This window comes from Tachysurus fulvidraco, chromosome 1 (genome assembly GCF_022655615.1).
Source record: "Tachysurus fulvidraco isolate hzauxx_2018 chromosome 1, HZAU_PFXX_2.0, whole genome shotgun sequence".
NCBI lineage: Eukaryota > Metazoa > Chordata > Actinopteri > Siluriformes > Bagridae > Tachysurus > Tachysurus fulvidraco.
This window is the reverse complement of record NC_062518.1, coordinates 49,243,854-49,269,538: the sequence shown is the minus strand read 5'-3', so window position 1 is coordinate 49,269,538 and position 25,685 is coordinate 49,243,854. Positions and strand designations below refer to the sequence as shown.

Sequence of the window (25,685 nt, the reverse complement as noted above, 5' to 3'; positions counted from 1 at the left end):
ACAATTAGAAAAAGATTTCGGACAAAACTGACCTAGGTGGCGCTAGACCGATTTTTCCCTTACCTTTAGACGCGTCTCTTTCTTCACTGGGGTAATATATTCCAACACAAATAATCCACAAAAATCCACACAGGTCCAAGGAATTGAAATCTGTAAGCCTTTTAATCCAAAACGCTCTGGTCGCGCCGCAAATATTCCGTTAGTGTTCTGAAAAGTGGAAACAGAAGTGCGCCACATTAATGAAATGTTGAGGAAAGATGAGCATGGTAATTTGTAAAAAATCTTTGCCTTTTTCCCTTTAAAAGTTCAGTGCACTGATAGTAAGCATACAATTATTAATGAACTGAGATTTTTAATTTAAAAAATAGGTGGCTCTGTTTGGTGTATTTTCTTATTTGTGTTCCAGCTCTAATGTTAAAAGGTCTTTGGCAGGTCTCATACAGTCATTTAAACTTTTATTAATTTATGATGGATTTAGGAATAATGTGACATCAATAAACAGGGACGCTTGTGCTGGTCTCCCTGTCCCCCTAACACTGAGAGAGAAGGTGGAGGTTGTGGGGGTGTTTGAGGGTCTGGTCTCCTTTTATGATGTGAAGTCCAGATCTCATATCTACTCATTCATTGATCAGTCTTTCACTGAGAAACTCTATCCATACTTCAGTCATAGTCTAAATGAAGGAGGTTTAAATAAATTAGGTAAAAATTCAGCACCACTGCTCATCTCTCCAGTATTTAATAATGGATGAAAAAAGGGATTTAATACCTTGGTTATTATTTCAAAAACAACAGAACAACGATGTAACAAAAAAAAAAGTTTAAATACTAACAAAAAATCTGAGTTTTACTTTTTAAAGACAAAAACCTAAATTGATTTGGCAATATATACAAATCTCTCATTAAAATCTGTACATAAAATTTATACTGAATTTATTTATTTATTTTAAAAACTGTTTAATTAAGACTGATTTTTTTTAATTTTTTAATTTTTATACAATGGCTGTCGTTAACCTTTTACCCTCCAGCAGGCCGGTAGTAGAGAAGTAAGCCGGTCACTTATCTGGACTTTACTACCTCACTAGTTGTGTTGGGACCAAACTAGTAATGCTTCAACAAAAGGACCCCTTCACCAGCTACTGTAACCAACACTGTGATATCCTTCAACGTTATGGACTGTTTACACCATCATGGGGGTTGTAATATATTGTCCAGTGCCTCCATTGAGTGGAGCTGCTTGAATGGACTGTATACTTTGGGGGCCTATACGGATTGCTGAGGAAAAAAAGGAAAGAAAACAAACATTAAAAAAAGAAATATGGGTAGACATTGTGTTGGATGTATTTCTGCCTTCTAATAACACTGTGAATCTAAGGTAATATTTTTGTTAAGGTGTGTGTTGATGTATTTTGTATCCTTCATGTCATGGTGCTGGAGTGGTGTTAAGTTTAAGCACCATCCGGAGTGGGGGTGGTGTTGTGGGAGAGGGCAAATAGGAGCTGCCGCTTTAAGATCGCTATCTAGGTGTTGTAGTCCACATTGAAGTGCATTGTGGGTAATGTAGTTCGCGACATGTGCTGAGGTGACGTGCGCTCTCACTGTGTGCTGTGTAGGTGAAATCAGGGCGAAAGTTTGTACTCTGCTTTGTTTAAAGTTCACTCAAGTCAAGTCAGTCCACCCGGGAGCTGTTTTTCACTGTAAACCCTGACCACACGATAACGAGTAAAAGAACAAGATGAATCAGTCATTTTGTCCGTCTCATTTTTTGCACTAACATGAATTGACGAGTTGTTACGCTGCTGCCAGGAATCACTGAAGCGGAGAAAGTAACAAGAGGGAGTCTGCAAACCTGAGCGACTTGTGAGGGTGGTGATGCTTCCTGTAGCATGAGGGATTTGTAATGATAAAGAAAAGAGGAGACAGTGCATTAGATCCTCTATGGGGTTTACTTACCTCTCTCTCTCTGCTGAGCCTGTTTCTCAGGAAGAGGGTGAATGCCACTTTGCTCTGCCATCACTATATACATATATATACATACATATTTATATATACATCATTATATTATTAAACTTTATGATTCTTAGACTTTTGGACTTCACTGTGTGTTCAGCATTACATTATACATTTTTAAGTTATTTATAAAGTTTAAAGGACTTCTGTAATAATCATTAAAGATGATTCGCAATCATTTTATCAAATTATTAGTTTTGTTAAAGGCATCAATTGAACGATTTGTAAATATGTTTTTTTTATAACACTGTAATATTTGATGTACGAAAGAAATGTCAACAGCAAGTAATAACAACATACAGTTGTGCTATTGCAGTTGGCATACATTGGGAGAATTTGCAAGATGTGTACTATTTTATAAATAAAACATAAGTGAGAAGGCAAAACAAATGTACTTTATTGCTTATAGGACTCAAGTTAATATGTAAGGCATAACAGAATGGCACAATCATCAAATAAAACATAACAAAAAAGAAAATAATCGCTGTTAAACAGCTTGCATACCTTTAGTACTACAGTAAATATGGTGTATTTCCCCCTTCGGCATTAATGATGTCATGCAGACTTTTGTAATAATTCTGCATTAAGTCTTTAATTCTCTCAGTTGGTATAGCTGTCCATTCTTCCTAATAATGTAATAATGTCCTAATAATTTTTTTGGGCTGCCTTGCACAAACTGCACAATTGAGATCTCCCTAAACTGGCGGATACAGTAATGGGCTCCAAAACCTTCACCTTTTTCTGCTGTAGCCATTGGAGGGTCAATCCTGCCTCACGCTTTGGATCATTGTCATTTTGGAACATCCGAGAGCTTTCCTTGTTCAGCTTTCATGCTGTAGAATGCAAACTGTCTAGTATTTTCTGATAACATGCTGCATTCATCTTGCCATTACTTTTTTTGCTAATTTCCTGTACCACTGGAGCTCACTCCATAGTGTTTATGGTTGTGACTATAAACTTAAATTCTGGTCTAAATATTAAATATTAGAGTTTTTATGATAATTCACTAGGAAATCAATATCAGATGGTTAAAATAGAAAAGTTTCATCAACCGAAATAGCACAATATCATGATCACTTATCCTGTAAATAATAAACAATCTGTTACAGAGGGAAAGCAATAAAAAAACACAATTATATATATTCTATATTATGAAAAGTTATGAACAATTACACAATGTCTGCTTAATATCATATATTCGCCTTTAAGCCATTAAGCTCCTCTTCACTGAATCATAAAGTTTTTCAAACAGATTTTTTCAACACATTAAACCTTTGGGCTTAATTTTTAATCATGTTTAAAGAAATTAGTTTTAACCAATTCAATGTGCAGCAAAGTTACAGGAAGAGACAAAGAGGAGGCTTCTGTAGAAAAAAGGTGTGACTAATGAAAAGGTATCACGTGATACAAAATGAAAATAAAAGTGTTGACTCGGACAAAGAAGCTTCTAGCGTCGTCTTACGATACACTGTCTATCAGGGAAAATGCTTTGGTGTGTGACTCTTATTCTTGTCAGCTTTATTGAATCTCGATCAGGTATGAAAACTGTGTGTGTGTGTGTGTGTGTGTGTGTGTGTGTGTGTGTGTGTGTGTGTGTGTGTGTGTATTTGTGTGTGTGTTTGTGTGTGTTTGTTTTGTTTGTGGATTGGCAACATTAAAAATTATAGTTTACTTTAAGGCACAATTTATGTTACATTTCAAATGGAAAAACAAAGTTCATCTGCAGTTGAATTTCCTGTCTTTCGAGTTACAACCCTGACATATTTTAATCTCAATAGAAATTCACCATTTGCTATTTCACTTGGTGTCGTGTACAGAACCTGACAAAACTTAAATGTGATCACAATTCCTTTTGCATTTGCGTTTCCGACATCTGCAGGTAAATAAATTATTATGGGGGGGGGGGGGGTGTTTATATGATGTCATTCACGGTCAAGTGCCTCGTGGTCAGTGAACAGGACAGAACACGTGTGAATTATTTCTCTACTGATTACCTCTTACTGTAAAGACATATAATTTTAGACAGGTTAAGTGAGTTTGTGGCCTTAACAAATAGCAACAATAATAATGTTTTCACCAACATCAGAGAAGTGAATGAAAGGCTTTCTGTCTGTATTTAATAACAAAAAAGTTAAAAACAAAATTTAAATGTTTGTTCTCCAATAAAAACTTGATTAGCTGCACTGTAAGGGGTGGAAGTATAATCTCTCTGGATTGTAACCAGTTCTGTACATCTCTCCAAAAGGGTTGTACAAATGCACAAAGAAAGAAATGTCTAAACTTTCAATAATAGTTTCACAATTTTACACAATTTATAATATATTAATACACAATTATTCACATCAAGATTGAATTTTAGTCTTAAAAACTTGTTTCTGCGATAAATCTCATTTAACTTTCTAAGCCTTTGTAGAAAAAGGAGCAGATGGATACATAATAATAAGGTTTTTGGGTAAACTGCTTGTAAAAGATTTAATACAACTCTATTTGTACATTTTTTTATCACAAAAGTACTGGGAAAACCTTGGAGTACTTAAGTAAGTTTAACCTGTTCATATAAAGTGCATGTGTGCAAACGTGTTCAAACAGTGCAAGACAAAAACAGTGCAAGACAAAAACAGTGCAAGACAAAAACAGTGCAAGACAAAACAGTGCAAGACAAAAACAGTGCAAGACAAAACAGTGCAAGACAAAAACAGTGCAAGACAAAAACAGTGCAAGACAAAAACAGTGCAAGACAAAACAGTGCAAGCCAAAAACAGTGCAAGACAAAACAGTGCAAGACAAAAACAGTGCAAGACATGAGACAGTGCAAACAGACAATACAATACACTTCCTATTGGGGAAATTCTTACTTACAATAATTCCTATAGCACATGAAGACAGCAGAACTACTTTGCAGAGCATTTTATTTATTTTACTTCAGTTCTAACAGTTTATTTTAGTATTATCAGTCTTAGTCTTACTGCGTTTATGTAAGTTGTTCTTAATGCAAATTCATAATGTTAAAGTAATATAAATACAGGTTACCCTACAACCTCTATTTCCTCTTCCTGTGTCCTTTTTTATCCCATGTGGCACCATCAACCACGTAACAGTTCAAGTTACAGTCACATTTTCCCCATTCACATGTTTTATTTGATTTATAATTAGTTGTAAACTTTTGTAAACAAAATATGTATTTTTCTAAATTAATTTGTTGATTTATATCTATTTTACATCAGAATATCATTCATCCACCAGAACTGTGTGACTCTGATACGTGACTGTTGGAAACTATTAACATGTATTTAACTTTAATGTTTGCCACGAATGACCTGTATTTCTTTAATGTGACCTTAAATGTTTTTTGTACTACATAAAAATTATATATATTTTTTCTGACAAAAACAAGTGTTTTTCTGTAAAAATATGTAAAAACCTGCTTCTATATTTAAAATTAATGTATACAATTAAATAAAGTCAGTCATGTTAAATGCACAGAATATAGTGATATATTGTATTTGCTCTTTTTTTTTTCACCACAATACAGAGAGTTTACAGGTTATTGGTCCAGAAGAGCCTCTTGTTGCTGTAGCTGGTGAAGATCTGGTTCTGCCCTGTTTTATCAAACCCAACACCAGTGCTGTGGACATGAGAGTAGAGTGGTTCAAATTCGATGTAAAGGACTCATTAGTGCATCTCTATAGGGATCATGAAGACAAAAATGATGGTCAGGCTCAGTCCTATAGAGGAAGAACATCACTGTATAAAGAGGAGCTACAGAAAGGCAACACTTCACTCAAACTGTCAGATCTCAGAGTCTCTGATGAAGGAGAATATAAGTGTCTTGTTGAGGACAAATCCTTGTACGATGACATCACTGTGAAGGTCATTGTAGAGGGTAAGATCAATTTCTGTGATGAAGGTTTCACAAAATTTCAGAAAAACTACATTTCGCCTTGTCTTGGTTTTAGTTTTAGTGTTGAACCTCAGTTGGGAAGATTTCATAACTGTTGTTTTATTATTATTGATGTTTTCTTTTCTAGTTGATGTTTATTACTGTCTGTTTGTATCATTAAAATCTAATATTATTTTTTTTCTTTATTGTCTGTAGCTCAGGGAAGCCACCCAGTGATAATGATGGAGAGTTATGATAACTCAGGAGGGATTAATCTAGTGTGTGAGTCCAGAGGCTGGAACCCTGAACCTGTTGTTCTGTGGCTGGACAGAGAAGGAGTCACTCTGACTGCTGAAGATACACAGATACACAGAGACACTGAGGGCTTCAATGTGAAAAGCCGCATCTCTGTTTATGATTATAGCGACTCTAACAGGTTTTACTGCAGACTTCAGCAACAACATCATATGATGGAGACAGAGATTATCATCAATAGTAAGTGTCTGTGAACATAAAACTTTTATACTTAAGTTAGATTGTTACATTCTACTGTAATCATTACAGATTAAGGTAATAAATAATGACATGAGCTTGGTGAACACCATTTATGCATCTGAACTTACATGTTATTTTTATAATAACTATTAACAATAACTGCAACACTGTTGTGTGTAATAATACACATTGTACCTATAAATTAATTGAATGGTTTAAAATATGTGATAAATGTGGTTTATTTTAGGTAAAGTCTTTGGTGCTTGGAAGTGGAATGTTGGGATTTCAGTTTCAGCATGTCTTATTGCTGTTGGATTGATCGTAACTGCAGTTGTTTGTCACAAGAAAGGTACAATTTCATTAACTTTATATAATAACACCACAACATTAAGTTATACTGCAGATTATAAAACAGCCATTTTAGACTTAATTGCGATAGAACTTTTTACACAGTACATAAATTTACAATGGATATAAAAATACTTTCATCATTGTAAAATTGTAAAAGTTTAAAAATTACGCAAAGACAAATAGAAAAACATAAATTTGTAAAAAAAAAAAAAAAAAATTAAGTTACAAGAACCAGTTTGCATATGTTTTACATTTGGGTATTTGGCTGACTTCAGAATAAACCAATCACCTTCAATCTCATTTTAAAAAGTAATTATCATAAAGCTGTCATCAATTACATTATTCTGATTAATTCAAAATAAAGATCAGCTGGATTTTTTCACATCACTAAGAACAGGATTTCCCTCCAAAAATGTGTAAATTGTCAAGACACAAAAACTTACCAAGGAAGCTGCTAAGAGACATGCAGCAACATTAAAGGAGCTGCAGGAATATATGACAAGTACTGATTACTCTCTCAATGTTTTATTTTAGTTTATCTTTTTACATCACATCACAAATCTGTCATTTTAACTGGGGTGTGAAGACTTTTTATTCCCATTATATAGGGAGAAAATTACAATCCACAATCTACAGACTCTATACATTTTATAGCTTAACCACAACACAGTGACCAATCTGTCAATCTTGTCAGTGTTGCAGTGCGTAATCATTTTTGATATATTTCAAAATAAATTTGTTTTATAATTTTTTTATAATTTTATGTTTAAAATGGGTTTAAGACAGTGTTAACAGTTTACTGAGATTATTATAATAAGTTGACTGATCTTAGATATCTGAGATGAGAATTTTTACAAACTAAAACATTTTGACACTTGGAGAATATAGAATGTAATGAATATAAATTTGTTTAAAACTTTAGTTTTAGATCATTAAAATGATTTGTCTGGCAGTCATATGGGCTTCATAAAATCAATAAGAATGCCCTATAATAGATATATACCACAGTGTGGGGCAAAAATGTGTTCACCTGCCTTCTGTGAGGGTTATTAATGATATCTACTTCTTACAAGACATGGAACTGAATGGTCAGTACATTTGTACACATTATGAATGGAGCTCTAGTCTAATACAGATTTTTATCTATGAAGTGCACATGCCTGACTAATTAATGATTTTAATGTCATTAAGTGAGAATAATACATATATTCACTTTAATGAGATTGTTCCTACAGGACCAGTTGGTTTTGTATAATTTTTTCTGACAGTGAATGAAATTATCTTTTAAAATATTAATTTATTTAATTATTTACTATTTTAATTTATGTCAAATACAATTTTGTTCGAACATATATAACTATTTTATGCGACATGCAAAAACAGAGGACTCAGTAACGGGGCAAATATTTCCCCTGTATGTAAGTTAGTGGATTACATTATTTTGTAGAATAATATTGCATGTAGGTGAGCACAATGTCTTAGTCACCACATTTCTGCTGTCAGCTCTTCAACTATATCTGACTAATAAGTGTAATATTAATATTTTAATATTGTGTGTTTTCAGAGAGGCAGATAGAGAGGCTGGAAGATGGTAATTATACCTGAACTTCTTAACTACTTTATAGTGTCTGAATCACTGTGAGATAAGATCATGAGTTTCTGTCATCAGCACTGCATGTTATACTGCTGCTTTAATGCTGAGATTTCACCAGGAGAGACTGTGGTTATAAGAAATCTGATGGTGAATGAGCTACACCTTTACCTTTACTGCTGAGCTACATCTACATCATAGGCAGCTGCAATATTTTTCCTCCTTAAAAATAGGTTTTGTTGATTGTAAACACTGACTACAGTTTACTAGTATAATTTTAGTTGATACCTTACATTTGATATTTGCTAATCATTTTTGATTTGTATAGAATTTCCACAAAATATTTCTAAACAAATTTGTTTTATCAATTTTTTTTATCCACAGAGATTCAGAAGCAGTCCAAAGGTGAGAGAGATTTTTTTTATGCTTTTAAGAACATTAATGATTGATATTTTGATTGATTGAACAAATTATAGATAGAACATCTATGAAACAATCAACAGACTCCAACCTCCAACAGACAGACAATTAAAATGTGTTAAATAGTGAGACGTGTCTTCAGTTATGTGTCCACATAAATGTCATCACAAAGGTATCTGGGAAGTTTGTGAGGTTGTTTATGCTGCTGTAGTGATGTAGATTTCACACAAAAAAGTGTTTAAAATGGGTTTAAGACAATGTTAACTGTTTACTGAAATTATTATATTAAGTTCACTGATCTGAGATATGAGTTTTTACAAACTGAAATTTTTTTACATTTGGACAATATAGAATGTTATGAATAACACATTAGTTTTAGCTCATTAACATGATTTGTCTGGCAGTCAAATGGGCTTCATAAAATCAATAAGAATGCTCTATAATAGATTTATACCACAGTATAGGGCAAAAATGTGTTCACCTGCCTTCTGTGAGGTTTATTAATGATATCTACTTCTTACAAGACCATGGAACTGAATGGTCAGTACATTTGTACACATTTTAATGGAGCTTGAGTCTAATACAGATTTTTAATCTATGAGGTTGTTCCTACAGGACCAGTTGGTATTGGATAACGTTTTCTGACAGTGAATGAAATTATCTTTTAAAACTGTTAAAAGTTTAAACTGTTTAAAACTATTTTCTTATTTACTATTTTAATTTTTGTCAAATAAAATTTTGTTTAAAGATATGAAACTGTTATATGTGACATGCAAAAACAGAGGACTCAGTAACGGGGCAAATATTTCCCCTCTATGTAAGTTAGTGGGTTACATTATTTTGTAGAATAATATTGCATGTAGGTGAGCACAATGTCTTAGTCACCACATTTCTGCTGTCAGCTCTTCAACTATATCTGACTAGTAAGTGTAATGTTAATATTTTAATATTGTCTGTTTTCAGAGTGTCAGAGAAAGAGGCTGTATGTTGGTAATTATACTTGAACTTCTTAACTACTTTATAGTGTCTGAAGCACTGTGAGATGAGATCATGAGTTTCTGTCATCAGCACTGCATGTTATACTGCTGCTTTAATGCTGAGATTTCACCAGGAGAGACTGTGGTTATAAGAAATCTGATGGTGAATGAGCTACACCTTTACCTTTACTGCTGAGCTACATCTACATCATAGGCAGCTGCAATATTTTTCCTCCTTAAAAATAGGTTTAGTTGAGTGTAAACACTGACTACAGTTTACTAGTATAATTTTAGTTGATACCTTACATTTGATATTTTTAATTACTTTGATTAAAATGATGAATGCGAACTAGCATTATATACATTTGTGTGTGTGGTTTAAAATATTTCAAACAAATTTGTTTAAATAAATAAATAGTTTAAATAATCAAATCTGTTTTATCTTCAGAGATGAAGACTGAGAAGGAGTTCACAGGTGAGAGACTTTTGTACTATTAAGAACATATTGATTGAACAAATTATAGATAGAACATCTATGAAGCAATCAACAGTCTCCAACCTCCAACAGACAGACAATTAAAATGTGTTAAATAGTGAGACGTGTCTTCAGTTATGTGTTCACACTGAATTAAAGTAATCACAAAGGTATGTTAACTGTTTACTGAGAATTTTACAGATAGGGTGTGTGTGTGGTCAGAAGTAAATAAGTGTGATATTAATATTTTAATATTGTCTGTTTTCAGAGTGGCAGATAGAGAGGCTGAAAGATGGTAATTATACCTGAACTTCTTAACTACTTTATAGTGTCTGAATCACTGTGAGATGAGATCATGAGTTTCTGTCATCAGCACTGCATGTTATACTGCTGCTTTAATGCTGAGATTTCACCAGGAGAGATTGTGGTTATAAGAAATCTGATGGTGAATGAGCTACACCTTTACCTTTACTGCTGAGCTACATCTACATCATAGGCAGCAGCAATATTTTTCCTCCTTAAAAATAGGTTTTGTTGAGTGTAAACACTGACTACAGTTTACTAGTATAATTTTAGTTGATACCTTACATTTGCTATTTTGACTTACTTTGATTAAAATTATGAACTAGGTGAGCTAGCATTTTATACATTTGTGGTTTAAAATATTTAAAAAATATTTGTTTAAATAAATGTGTTTAATCAAATCTGTTTTATCTTCAGAGATGAAGAACAAGGAGTTCACAGGTGAGAAAGATTTTATGTGCTTTTAAGAACATATTGATTGAACAAATTATAGATAGAACATCTATGAAATGATCAGATTGATTCTAGGCCTTACTGGCACAAAGTTACAGGGGTTTGAATGCAGGTTTTCATTTCCGCCTGGGTTGTTTACCTGATAAACTGATTAATCTTATTTTTCTGGAACATGTTAGGGACAAACCAACAACTGAGAGTCATAGCCACATGTCTTGGCTTTCACCAAAAAAAATTTCAAGTCAAAAGACCCCAAAATGGCTTCAATAAAAATATTTTTCTACGGCCCTGGTCGTCGGGTGCAGCGTTTTTGTGTACTTGTTTACTATATAACTTTGAATTAAAAGGCTGCAGGCTCAGTCTGACAAGCCATAAATAAGCCTAGACTCTCTCTCTATCACTCTGGTGTGAAAACAGGCCTGTAACTTGTCACCCTGAGCTGTGAGAGGGACAAAAGGTCAGGGATTACGCAAGAATTCTTCTGCGCATCCAGTTCACGCAGACACAGGCAAAGAACATACGGCATGTTGCATATCGTTGGAATCGTCTGCTTATTGGCTAAACAGCTGTATATTTCATTGCTATTGGAAGGAGTAATTGTCAGTCAAAGGCGGGTTCCCAAAAATGAGGTCATGCCACCATTGGCTTCTCAGCCGTCTATCTCTGCCATACAAGCACCGATTGGCTCAAATGAGGGCTTAAATTATTTCAAACAAATTTGTTTTATCTTCAGTGATGAAGAACAAGGAGAACACAGGTGAGAAAGATGTTTTGTGCTTTAAAGAACATATTGATTAAACAAATTATAGATAGAACATGTATGAAATGATCAACAGACTCCAACCTCCAATAGACAGACAATTAAAATGTGTTAAATAGTGAGACGTGTCTTCAGTTATTTCACACTAAATAAATGTCATCACAAAGGTATCTGGGAAGTTTCTTAGGTTGTTTATGCTGCTGTAGTGATGTAGGTTTCACACAAAAAGTGTTTAAAATGGGTTTAAGACAGTGTTAACTGTTTACTGAAATTATTATAATAAGTTGACTGATCTAAGATATCTGAGATGAGAATTTTTACAAACTAAAAAATTTTGACACTTGGAGAATATAGAATGTAATGAATATAAATTTGTTTAAAACTTTAGTTTGAGATCATTAAAATGATTTGTCTGGCAGTCATATGGGCTTCATAAAATCAATAAGAATGCCCTATAATAGATATATACCACAGTGTAGGGCAAAAATGTGTTCACCTGCCTTCTGTGAGGTTTATTAATGACATCTACTTCTTACAAGACATGGAACTGAATGGTCAGTACATTTGTACACAGATTTTTATTTATTAAATGCACATGCCAGAATAGGGCTGGGCGATATGGCCGAAAACTGATATCACAATATCAGTGTTTCATATCGGTCGATATTGATATTTTTTATGACCCACTAAAATAATGACTAGGAGAAAAACATATTACATTTAAACCTTTTTATTTTAAACTTAACCTTCTCTGATCAGAATCCCCTCAGTTATTAAGACAGAAATGTCAACAACCAGGAAAACTCAAATAATTAAAATGTAAACATAAGTCTAAAAAGTCACAATTAACACTTAACAATTATCTCTCAACATTTAAGGTGCAAATTGATAGAAAATGTAAGAAATGCTTAATAAAGTGTAATAAAATTGTGCAAAGTGTTAAATATAAACAGAGAAACCTGAGAATATAGTGCAAGTTTAGTGCTAGGAAGTTCACTAGCTGTTCACCTTCTGGTGAATAAAGTGTTTTAAAATATGTGCAGTGTTTTGTAAACATAAATAACACTGAGGTAGACTGAGATACATCTGTAATATAAAACACAACCCTGATACAGTACAGTAACGTTAAAAATTTAATTTTGTTTGAAGATATGAAACTGTTATACTGTATGTGAAAGGCAAAAGGACTCAGTAACGGGGCAAATATTTCCCCTGTATGTAAGTTAGTGGATTACATTATTTTGTAGAATAATATTGCATGTAGGTGAGCACAATGTCTTAGTCACCACATTTCTGCTGTCAGCTCTTCAACTATATCTGACTAATAAGTGTAATATTAATATTTTAATATTGTCTGTTTTCAGAGAGGCAGATACAGAGACTGGAAGATGGTAATTATACCTGAACTTCTTAACTACTTTATAGTGTCTGAAGCACTGTGAGATGAGATCATGAGTTTCTGTCATCAGCACTGCATGTTATACTGCTGCTTTAATGCTGAGATTTCACCAGGAGAGATTGTGGTTATAAGAAATCTGATGGTGAATGAGCTACACCTTTACCTTTACTGCTGAGCTACATCTACATCATAGGCAGCTGCAATATTTTTCTTTTTATGTTTGCGAGGTTGTTTATGCTGCTGTAGTGATGTAGGTACAGATCTAATCTACTCAAAATATTACTGGAAATTATTTATTTAATTTTATTAAATTCATTAAGCATTTGGTATATCAGAACAATATTATAGGAATCTGCAATGAAATTCCATTAATGTTTATAAATCAATTCATGATCAGAAAGAAAAGAAAGAAAGAAAGAAAGAAAGAAAGAAAGAAAGAAAGAAAGAAAGAAAGAAAGAAAGAAAGAAAGGGTAACATCATTTTAAGGCCACCTGCATCGTGCTTTTAAAATACATTCATAAGCATAGCATAAATATTTTATAAAGCAGTGTCAAATTTCTTTGTCAAATACAATTTTGTTTGAAGACATGACTATTATATGTGACATGCAAAAACAGAGGACTCAGTAACGGGGCAAATAATTCCTCTTTATGCAAGTTAGTGGATTACATTATTTTGTAGAATAATATTATTATGATAATCATAATTGAATATACAAATAATTCACTACAGAACTGAACGAAAGAAACAAATCAGATCAATCTAAATCTGTTTTCTACACACACTTTTTGAATAGAAAATAATAATAAGCTATTAAACAGTATCTATGGAGTATCTAAGTAAATCTCTAATATTAATATTTTTCTCTTTTCAGAACTGCAGAGACTGAGTGTGGAATACGGTAATTACACCTGATTTTGTGAAAATTTTGGATTTTCTGTTATTGTAATATTTACAGTTCCCTCCAAATGTGTTGGGTTGTAAAGTCAATTACTTTTTGCTCTACACTGAACACTGGTTTGAGATCAACATGTGAACATTCAACAATAGATCTGTCAGCAACGCGGGGATAAAACAGACCCAAATGCAGGATAGTGTAAAATAAACAGGTTTTAATAACTAAAAACATGAAACAAAGACACAGACACGACTTCAGACGACAACCAAAGACACCAGAGGATTCTGAACTGCTCGAGGCAACACGGCACAGTTAAATAGACAAGACACATGAGGAACAGTTGTGCAGAGACGGGGAGGAGTAAACAAGTGCGGGGCAGACACGTGACAGGGAACAAAAACAAGAACACGTGGCCAAAGTCCGGGCTGAGTCCTGACAAGATCAGATTTTCATCCTCCTGACATTTACAGCTAGAGGTGTTAAACAACTCAGAAAATGGCACCTTTTGTCTGAACCTGTGTCTTTTCAAGTGATAGAAATGATTGAAATTTGACTGATACGTGTTCCTTGTTGCCCAAAAGTGCCCTGTTAATCACACAGTACTGAATGTTTTCTCTTGATCTGAGCTCCGTGTTTCTCCTCTGAAGCATTGGGTTTAGCCAGTGCAACAATTTGGGAGGATCTGAAAAAAAGAAAGAAATGTGACGATGGTAGTTGATGACAAACATTGTGAGAGCTGTGAAGAAAAACCCCAAAACAGCATTCAGTAACATCACAAACAACCTCCAAAGCAAACCCAAAACACTGCCAGCAAAACACTGGACTTAATCAGGGGCAAAAGTGGAAGGTTTTATATTGGCCAAGTCAAAAAGCAAACCTTAACCAAACTGAGCAGCATTTCACCTCCATTTCACACCCAAAACTAACAATAACTGAAAGAAGATGCAATACAAGTATTGAAAGCATCACAAAAGAAAAATGCAGCAAATGAAATAAAAAAAGAAAATTTCAGTCATTTGTGTACATTGGTGTATATATTATGATGTGTTTAATGTTACTTTATTTGGACTATATTGTCATTAAACTACATGTTTTCACAGAGTTATTAAAGAAGAAGAAGTATGCAGGTAAGAATAATTCTTTACAGTTAAATGCCCCAGATTAAAACCATCCTAAGTGTAATAATACAGCACAGAACTACCCACTTTTAGGGCTTTTGTTGCCCCACATTGCTACCACATGCTCCTCTGCTTTCAGGTGCGAATCCACACAGGATGCAAAACAAACCTAGAGACAGAGACATAAGCAGGTCAAAGTCACAGCACAAACCTCATAACACAAGCAGGTAGCAACAGGTAGCCAAAGTACAATAATAGTCCACCAGCGCAGGTCTTTAATCCACCATGGTCACTATCTATAAACAGGAAATAATCCACACACGGGAAATAATCCACGGGGAAAATGGGAGAGCAAAAATAGCAAAAAACCCCAAAAAACTAACAGAAAAAGCGCCAGAGCCGAAAAGCAAAAGAAAGCGCAGCAGCAAAAAGAGCAGGACTGAGAAATAACTAGAACAGGAGGACGGTGAGAAAAGTCACAGATCACGACGTAACTGTAGAGAGATCATCTGGTGAAAATCACGCAGAAACACTTAAATAGCGCTGCCGGGATTCAGAGGCTGCTGACCGGTAAGTGACGTCACCAATGAGCGCCGCAAACTGGAACTCCGGAGGAATCCGCTGACATCAAGTCAATATTCACATCTATTTTTTCACTGTTCACTAATTCACATTCAATATGTCAGTGTTTCAACATAGAAAAGTCAAGTTTATCGTCCGTGTTACTCAGTGTTAGGTAAAGACAATCGAGCCTGGAACATGTTGTACAGTTTTGTGTCCTGACATTAAATAAACACACAAAGGTTTTAGTCCAAATTACAGACTTGGAGTAAATCACTGTTCTTTCCCCTTCACTGTTCAGCTTTATGATTGGATTGAATTCAGATGATGATTTAATATTTTTACCTGTTTACTCACATCACACACTGTGTTTCTCTCAGTGGATGTGACTCTGGATCCTGATACAGCTCATCCCAAACTCATCCTGTCTGCTGATGGAAAAGAAGTGACACGTGGAGATGAAGAACAGAATCTCCCTGATACACCACAGAGGTTTGATCCATGGCCCTGTGTTCTGGGAAATCAGAGTTTCTCTACAGGGAGATTTTATTATGAGGTGCAGGTCAGAGGGAAAACTCACTGGACATTAGGAGTCGTGAGAGAGAACATTAACAGGAAGGGGTGGATTACACTGAAACCTCAGAATGGATTCTGGACTATGGAACTGAGGAATGAGAATCAGTATGAGGCTCTTGCTGATCCCCCTGTCCCCCTCACACTGAGAGAGAAGGTGGAGGTTGTGGGGGTGTTTGTGGATTATGAGGAGGGTCTGGTCTCCTTTTATGATGTAAAGTCCAGATCTCATATCTACTCTTTCACTGGTCAGTCTTTCACTGAGAAACTCTATCCATACTTCTATCCTGGTTTAAATTATGGAGGTAAAAATTCAGCACCACTGATCATCTCTCCTGTATTTAAGACTGAATGAATTTTCACCTCACAAATATAATCATCTATTAAATGTTGAGAATAAAAAGAAACATTTTACTTTTTTAGTTAAAATTTAGAAACACATTTTCCCTTTTAAAATGTTGTATAGATTATTTTAATACCTGGTTTTAATTGTAATCCTAAAGACTGTTTGTTATGATTGTGACATTATGCTTGTGGAACTTTGTCATTACAAATCACATATAAATAAAGATCATTTACAGTTTACTCTGATTTTTTACTGTAGAATTTAATTTGATCAATAAAATGTGAGCAGGATTTAAATGTCCACAAGCACGAGAAGTGACACTGTGACACGAGAGTTTAGATGAAAAAAAATACTGAAAATATATAAATGTAATGTGACGTGTTTCTTATTACCCAGATGTGTCCTGTTAGATTGGTCATTTAAATAATAAATAGTTCTGAACATCTACACTTGGTTTTAGTCTCCAGTTTTACTTGTGAAGACTGAATGTGTTGTTAAAAAGGAAAACATTTTATATCTCATCTTTGACAGACTCTATTATATTATAATTGTTGATTCACTGTGTTCTGTGTGTTAATGAAATGATTTAATAAAATTTGACAAGGCAGTGGGACACTCTGTATATCTCTCTGTTAAAATACTCAAATGAATAAAATTACTTTTAATGTCACTGATGTGTACAAAATAATGTAAAAGAATATACGACTTAGATAGTTAGATAGTTTACATGAAATATAAATTTCTTATCAAAAAATGTGATTTCAGTTTTTATGCTAAACTAGTTTGAATTATGTAAAGTAAGCACATATAAAATGTTCCATATTAATGTAAATGATGTAAATACATTGACATCTTGTGAGGATGTCATCTGACAAACTATTATTGCTGTATTAATTGTTGGCTGCTGCAGAATTCCACTGGCTTGGGTTTGATCCTTTGTTGCTCCCAAGAGAGAGGCAGAGAGGCAGATACAGATGCTGGAAGCTGGTAATTATACCTGATCTTCTGAATGAGTAGAAGATATAATAACAATGTTCAGATGTATAACATTGCATAGCTAGATGTGATTCATGGGCAGAAGCAATATTTTTCTAGCTTAAAAATAGGTTCTCTTGAATGTAAACAATGACTGCAGTTTACCAATAAAATTTCAGCTGATAACTTATACAACCAGAATTCCGAAAAAGTAGGTTTTTTAAATTACATTAAAAATTAAGACTTTCAAATCATATGCGCTATTTTATTCACAATAGAACATGGATAACAACAAATGTTTAAAAAGAAAAAAATTACACTTTAATCCATTAAATGAGCTCATTTCAAATTTGATGGTCTCAAAAAAAGATGACATGAGGTAATTAATGGCTGAAAAGCAAGACATTTTATAAATATTAGCTGGGAGAAAATCTAGCAGTTAAGTTAATTGATATTAGGCCTGTAACATGATTAGCTATAAAAGGGATGTCTTAGAGAGGCAGAGTCTCTCAGAATTAAAGATAGGCAGAGATTCTCTAACCTGTGAAAGTGTGAAATACTTAAAAACAATGTTCCCCAACATCAGATTGCAAAGGCTTTGTAAATCTCATCATCTACAGTGATTAACATTGAAGGATTCAGAGAAACTGGAGAAATCTCTGTGCTTAAGGGACGAAGCCAAAGGCCTTTATTGTGGGCTTCGGGCCCTCAGACGACATTGCATCACTCATCGCATGATTGTTTCAAAGACATTACTAAATGGGCCCAGGAATATTTCCAGAAACCACTGTGAGTAAACACAATGTACCTTGCCAACTAAAGCTCTGTAATGCAAAAAGGAGGCCATATGTGAACATGGTCCAGAAGCGCCATCGTGTCCTTGTGGAAACTGCCCCACGGGTATTCTGGTAACGTCACATGTAGCCCCGCCCCCAAAACAAGCGAAATCAAAAATTTGTACAACATGGACATGTGACATATCAAAACACTCAGCACAGTGAGGGGAACTGCCCTACGGGTATTCTGGCCACGTCACGTGACATCACGTGAAGATTAGAAATTTGCACAACATGGACATGTGACATATCAAAACACTCAGCACAATAAGGGGAACTGCCCCACGGTTATTCTGGTCACGTCACATGCTCATGTCCGCTCACCTCCAAAAGTATTGGCACCCTAACGGTCCAGTAGCTTTCACAATCTTTCTGTCCACTCGCCTCCAAAATGCACCGGCCTTTGCGAATACTTGCACCGTCAAAGCCAACATCAAAGTTTGTCGCGACAAACTTTACAAATCTAGTTACATGTTGTCCTTATTTCTTATGCTCTTCCATTGAAGTTACTGTGTTTGCAGTAGGTACCTGATTATTTCCTCACCATTTCTCACCTGTGCAGTGTTTCAGGTGATGATGTGTGCAGTGTTTCAGGTGATGATGTGTGCAGTGTTTCAGGTGATGATGTGTGCAGTGTTTCAGGTGATGATGTGTGCAGTGTTTCAGGTGATGATGTGTGCAGTGTTTCAGGTGATGATGTGTTCAGTGTTTCAGGTGATGATGTGAATGTCATAGCATCATTAAATTTAATTTAATAGGTTTCATTATATTAGATTCATTATGTTCTGTTAAAGAGCATCATGGTCCGAGCTAGACTTCATCTGGAATTATTATTATAACAAACTATTTTAGAAGGAGCTCGTTCATCCAGCAGGGTCTCTATAGATCATCATACAGACCAGGAAATGCAGGAGGCGGCACAGAGAACGTAGGCAAAAGTAGGGATGTTGTGCAGGACTACAGGAAAGGCTAAAGAGAGCAGCACATAAACCTGCACTGCCCAGCATCCTCTTCACAAACTCCTAATAAATGGGCAACAAAACAGAAAAACTGGAGCTGATCATGTTGGGGGGGGGGGGGGGCAGTTAAATTATTCCTTAAGTTCATTAAACAGTTGTACAATGAACCTGAATTTGTTTGCTAAAATATTGTGTTATGCTGCTGAGTGTCAGGATTGGAAAAGTGTTCATAAACTGTATTATTAATGAAGAACCTCAGAATTTAACTGTAAGCCTGTTAAATTCTTACTTGCAAAGTAACTGAAAAATGTAATTTATATAGCTTTAATAAACCTAACTAGCTCACCCTAAATCTGCAAGAACAATCTAGCTAGCTGAGGCTAGATAACTGGGTCATGTTCCTACTGAGGACATATTTAACCAGCTTAGATGTAACTATCTAAACGTTGTTCAGATAACAGTTATAACAGTTATAGGGACTGTTTGTGCAGCACAAGGACTTTCAGTGCTATGACATTTACAGTATTTGGCAGAAGCCCTTATCCATGACAATGTCTTTAATGTTGTACTCATAAAACATTGAGTCTTGAGGTTGTGATCTTTAGGAGGTCTGTATGCCTTTGTGTTCTGTTGAATATAAACACTAGGATTTTTTTAACAGATGTGTTTGTTCCTGATCAATGCAGATAAGAGCAGCACTTATCCGCTGTCAGGATGCTGAGCCTCAGGAATGTCAGGAATTTCTATAGTTATACTGTTTGAAACTGATAGTTTATCTGCAGTAAGGATTTATACAGAAATATTCTTCCAAGTTGGTCCCGGTGCGGTCGGCTGCTCCATCACAACTGCTCCGACTAAGCTTTGTTCATTTTTGTTTATGGATGTCAGAACCTGGACGCAGGTGGCTTGGAAACAGACCCGTACGCAGGATAGCTTCAAATGAAAGGGGTTTAATACAGGAGGAAGACAAACATAAACCAAACTACACTATTAATGAAGCCGCGCTGCCTTAGGCAATGTGGCTCACATATATACAGACAGGGACAATCACAAAAAATGGGGAACAGGTGTGATGACCGGGAGGAGCAGACCTCAATCATGTGACACAAACAAACACAAACGCACATGGCCATAAGTCTGCGCTGATCCCTGACGGATCTGCGCTGATCCCTGACAGAACCCCCCCCCCCCCACCCCCACCCCAAGGCACTCCCGAAGCGCCAAAACCCGGCAAGGTTAGAGGCTAGTGGGGGGAGCAAGGACCACGGCGAGGTAGGCGAGGTGAGCAAAGGCACACGGCGAGGCAGGTGGGGGGAGCAAGGCACACGGCGGCGCAGCCGGAGAGGGCCGAGCGACGTCCGCATCTGAGCTGAAGGGCCGAGCGAAGTCCACCGCTGAGCTGAAGGGCCGAACAGCATCCCCCGACGCACCGCGGCCAAACCCGTGCCTCGGCGAGCTAGTGGGGGGAGCAAGATTGCAAGCTCTAAGACCATCCTTCAGTTCTATGTTTTCATTTATCAGGTCCAATTGTGTCATCTTTACTTCAACTTCTGTAAACAAACAAACAAATAGTGTTCAGGTGACAAAAAATGATTGATTTTGAAAAAACGATTAAATGATTTTGTCATTTACTTTTTTATTTAGCTACGTTTTTTGCATAGCAATAATGAACATTTTATTAGTTTATTAGGACATTTTATTAGTTCACTCTGATAACCAGACAATTTCATTTTGAAATAATTTTAGAAATAACCAGTCACCATATTTGACTGGTAATCTTTTACGTCTACAGGTTTTTTATTATTATATCTGTCATCCATTTTATGTTCTTTATGAAATGCTGTGTGTGTGTGTGTGTGTGTGTGTGTGTGTGTGTGTGTGTGTGTGTGTGTGTGTGTGAGAGAGAGAGAGAGAGAGAGAGAGAGAGAGAGAGAGAGAGAGAGAGAGAGAGATTATAAATAAATACAAATATTTTCCACATTTATAACTAAAAACCAAGTCTACATCTATAGTAATACACAAGGACATCCAAGGACACCAAATGCAAATATAAAGTCAAGCTAGAGAAGCTGCTGCGTGTGCAGGTGCCGCCATCATTCAATATAATACACCAATTGTGCTTGTAAATGGTAGTGAGATTATACGTAAATGCTGCTGTAAAAAAATCACGACTGAACTGAACAAATAAACAAATCAGATCAACTTAAATCTGGTTTCTACACACATAATTCCTGATTAGAAAATAATAATAATGTATGTGACCACTGTGCCGTCCACGGCACAAGACGGAAAATGAAGGGCATGAGAAAAACTAGGGCATGAGCGTGAAAAATTCGTTATAGCTTTTAAGCATTAAATCCTCTAAATACACGGTTAAACTTAGGTTTGTATTAAAGCTTAGAAAATCAAGATTTTTTTAAGCCCACACACAAAGCATAATATGATTTATAGCCGTCGTACTATTTGAATCAAAATTGGTAGTGAACTGAACTAGGCGGTGCTAGACCAGTTGTTCCCTTACTTTTAGACGCTTCCCTTTCTTCACTGGGGCAATATTTTCCAAAACAATGGAGCTGGTCCATTTTTGGCTTTGTAGGCCAGCATCAGTGTTTTGAATCTGATGTGTTCAGCTACAGGAGCCAGTGGAGGGATCGTAGCAGCGGGGTGGTATGCGAGAACTTTGGCAGGTTGAAAACAAGCCGGGCAGCTGCATTTTGGATCATTTGCAGAGGACGGATTGCGTTCATAGGTAGACCAGCCAGCAGTCTGTTGCAGTAATCGAGTCTAAAAATGACAAGAGACTGAACAAGTACCTGAGCAGTCTGTGTGGACAAAAATGGCCGAATCCTTCTAATGTTGTAGAGAAGAAACCGACATGAGCGAGTCACATTAGCAACATAAGAGGAAAATGACAGTTGATTGTCCATGGTTACCCCAAGGTTGCGAGCTGTGGCTGAAGGGGAGATCAGATCGTTGTGCAAGGATATAGTAAGATCATGACATGGGGATGAATCACCTGGGTTGAAGAGCATTTCAGTTTTGCTAAGATTAAGCTTTAACTGATGAGCAGTCATCCATGATGAAATTTCTGCCAGACATGCTGAGATCAGGTCAGGAGCTGTGGCATCTGAGGGTGGAAAAGAGAAGATAAGTTGTGTATCATCAGCATAGCAGTGGTAAGAGAACCCATGTGATGAAATAACTTCACCAAGAGAGTGAGTATACAGGGAGAAAAGAGGAGGACCAAGTACTGAGCCCTGTGTAACGCCAGTGGAGAGTCTGCGTGGAGCAGATGTCACTCCCCTCCATGTTACCTGATATGAACATCCTTCCAGGTAGGAGGCTAACCATTCTCAAGCTGATCTGCAAATCCCAAGACTCTTGAAGGTGGATAAGAGAGTCTTGTGGTTGACCGTATCAAACGCTGCTGAAAGGTCAAGGAGGATAAGGACCGATGACAGTTTGGCTGATATAGCAGTATGTAGCTTCTCAGAGACATCCAAAAGGGCTGTCTCTGTAGAGTGAGCTGCTTTAGGCAAGGCAAGGCAAATATATTTGTATAGCACATTTCATACACAGAGGTCATTCAAAGTGCTTTACATAGAAATTAGAAAACAGTTTATAAAAGAGAAAAAGAAATATATATGAAAAATAAGAAACACGATAAAGTCATAACAAAAATAAATAACAATTAAAGAAAATAAATGTGATTTTAATAAAAACAGTTTAAAATATGTTAAAAAAGAATAAAACAGGAGTAAACGTGATTTGGATAAAAAGTGCAGTCAGTGTGAAGCAGCACAATCAGGGTGAAGCAGCACAGTCAGTGTGAAGCAGCACAGTCAGGGTGAAGCGGCACAGTCAGGGTGAAGCAGCACAGTCAGGGTGAAGCAGCACAGTCAGGGTGAAGCAGCACAGTCAGGGTGAAGCAGCACAGTCAGTGTGAAGCAGCACAGTCAGTGTGAAGCAGCACAGTCAGTGTGAAGCAGCACAGTCAGTGTGAAGCAGCACAGTCAGTGTGAAGCAGCACAGTCAGTGTGAAGCAGCACAGCGCTCATTCAGTAAATGCAGAGTTAAACAGATGTGTTTTTAATCTTGATTTAAAAGTGTCTACTGTTGAAGCACATCTGATCTCTTCTGGAAGCTGATCCCACCTCTAGGTGGCGTAATAACTAAATGCTGATGCACCTTGTTTTGAGTGAACCCTTGGTATCTCTAACTGACCTGATCCTAATTATCTGAGTCGTCTGCTTGGTTTATATTCAGTTAGTATATCTGTAATGTATTTCGGTCCTAAGCCATGAAGTGATTTATAAACCAGTAACAATACTTTAAAATCTATTCTAAATGTAACTGGATGCCAGTGTAAGGACCTGAGGACTGGAGTGATGTGCTCAGATGTTTTGGTTCTGGTCAGAATTCTGGCAGCAGCGTTCTGTATGAGCTGCAGCTGTCTAATAGTCTTTTTGGGGATCCCAGTAAGGAGTCCATTGCAATAATCCACCCTGCTGGTGATGAAAGCATGAACAAGTTTCTCTAAGTCCTGCCTTGAGACAAAACATCTAATTCTGGCTATATTTCTGAGATGGTAGTAAGCTGATTTGCTTATCGCTTTCACATGACTACTGAAATTAAGGTCAGACTCTAAAATTAAACCAAGATTTCTGACTTTATTTTGTGTCTTTAGACTCAAGTTGTGTGTTAACCTCGAGAGTTTCATCTTTATTTCAGAATACAATGACTTCGGTTTTGTCTTTGTTTAACTGAAGGAAGTTTTGACGCATCCAACTGTTAATTTCATCAATGCACTTACACAGAGAGTCAATGGGGCTGTAGTCATTAGGGGACAGGGCTAAGTATATCTGGGTGTCATCTGCATAGCTGTGGTAAGCAATTTGGTTCTTTTTCATTATTTGACCAATTGGGAGCATATACAAATTAAAGAGAAGCGGTGCAAGAATTGAGCCCTGTGGGACTCCACATGTCATGGATGTCCACTCAGATTTATGGTTACCTATGTTCACATAGTAACCTCTCCCTTTTAGGTATGATTTAAACCATTTGAGGACCATCCCAGAAAGCCCTACCCAGTTTTCCAGTCTATGTAAGAGTATGGTGTGATCTACCGTGTCAAAGGCAGCACTAAGATCTACAGTAGTAGCACCAGCACTGATATTTTACCCGAATCAGAGTTTAAGCGAATATCATTTATTATCTTTATGAGCACTGTCTCTGTGCTATGATGCTGGGGGAAACCAGATTGAAAATTGTCCAGGTAGCCATTTGAGTTTAAGAATTTGTTCAGCTGATTGAAAACAACCTTTTCAATGATCTTGCCTATAAAAGGAAGGTTAGAGATCGGTCTGTAGCTAAGTATGGTTTTGTCTAGGTTACTCTTTTTTAGGAGAGGCTTAACAACTGCCGTTTTTAGAGACTCTGGAAAAGTGCCTGTGAGCAGAGAGGTATTTACTATTTTTAAGAGGTCAATTTCTAAGCAGTTACCTTTTTGAGAAAGGATGTGGGGGGGGGGGGGGTGTCAAGGCTGCAAGTTGATGCTTTAAGATGTTGTACTGTTTCTTCCAGGGTTTTTATATCAATTATGTCAAATTCTGAGAAAATGACAAATTTTTGAGGTTGTTGTAGTGAGGTCTGACTGACCACATTACAATATGAGGCCGTATTGATTGCCATTCTGATATTACTGATTTTCTCAGAGAAAAAGGTTGCAAACTCATTGCATTTGTTGTCAGAGAGCATTTCACTAGAAGCTTGATTTGGGGGGTTTGTTAGTGTCTCTACAGTAGCAAAAAGAGTGTGAATGTTGTTTATGTTGTTGTGTATAATGTTTGAGAAGAAGATCTGTCTAGCTGTGCCTAGTTCTACATTGAAAGCACGAAGATTGTCCTTATAGATGCTATAATGTACTTCAAGTTTTGTTTTCCGCCACATACGTTCAGCTTTTCTGCATGTTCTTTTCATGCTCTGTACCGCTGTTGTGTTTCTCCAAGGTGCTTTACGTCTGCCAGTGATCATCCTGACCTTTACTGGAGCTATACCATCAATAACATCTTTAAATTTTAAGTTAAAATTTTCAAGGAGAACATCAACAGACTCTGCTGATATGTTTGGCAACATTGATATAGCATTCATAAATACCTCACTGGTGTCTTCATTTATGAACCTTTTTTTGACAGACAGATCTAGCATCAGTGGCAGGACAGATCAATAAATCAAAGTAAACACAGAAATGGTCAGATAGCGCTTCATCCTTGATAACAGTGGATGGAATGTTTAGACCCTTGCTAAT

At 36.1% G+C, this 25,685-nt stretch overlaps 2 protein-coding genes and 1 long non-coding RNA gene across 20 annotated transcripts in view; 1 reads left to right on the top strand and 2 right to left on the bottom strand.

Annotated features, from left to right (window-relative positions):
- Positions 1-25,685, top strand: part of LOC113656997 (butyrophilin subfamily 2 member A2-like) — a 251,138-nt gene that overhangs the window by 45,134 nt on the left and 180,319 nt on the right. For 2 of the 7 annotated variants that reach the window (XM_047813703.1, XM_047813708.1), the window contains one exon: positions 8,709-8,729. In XM_047813703.1, coding sequence (XP_047669659.1) covers positions 8,709-8,729 — 21 coding nt within the window. Of the gene's footprint in view, positions 1-3,419; positions 3,544-5,539; positions 5,891-6,103; positions 6,383-6,629; positions 6,732-8,297; positions 8,325-8,708; positions 8,730-9,707; positions 9,735-10,169; positions 10,197-10,464; positions 10,492-10,916; positions 10,941-13,076; positions 13,104-13,986; positions 14,014-15,110; positions 15,138-16,069; positions 16,719-25,685 lie in introns of those variants that run through there. The other 5 variants (XM_047813734.1, XM_047813749.1, XM_047813801.1 and 2 more) reach the window with 5 other exon arrangements.
- The window catches only part of LOC113661210 (butyrophilin subfamily 1 member A1-like), a 322,944-nt gene that overhangs the window by 226,327 nt on the left and 70,932 nt on the right, over positions 1-25,685 (bottom strand). The window lies entirely within an intron of this gene.
- Positions 13,739-15,987, bottom strand: LOC125141432. The gene is made up of 2 exons (XR_007140800.1): positions 15,216-15,987; positions 13,739-14,692 (listed from the first exon to the last, which is right to left on the bottom strand). It is a non-coding gene; the product is annotated as an uncharacterized LOC125141432 (long non-coding RNA).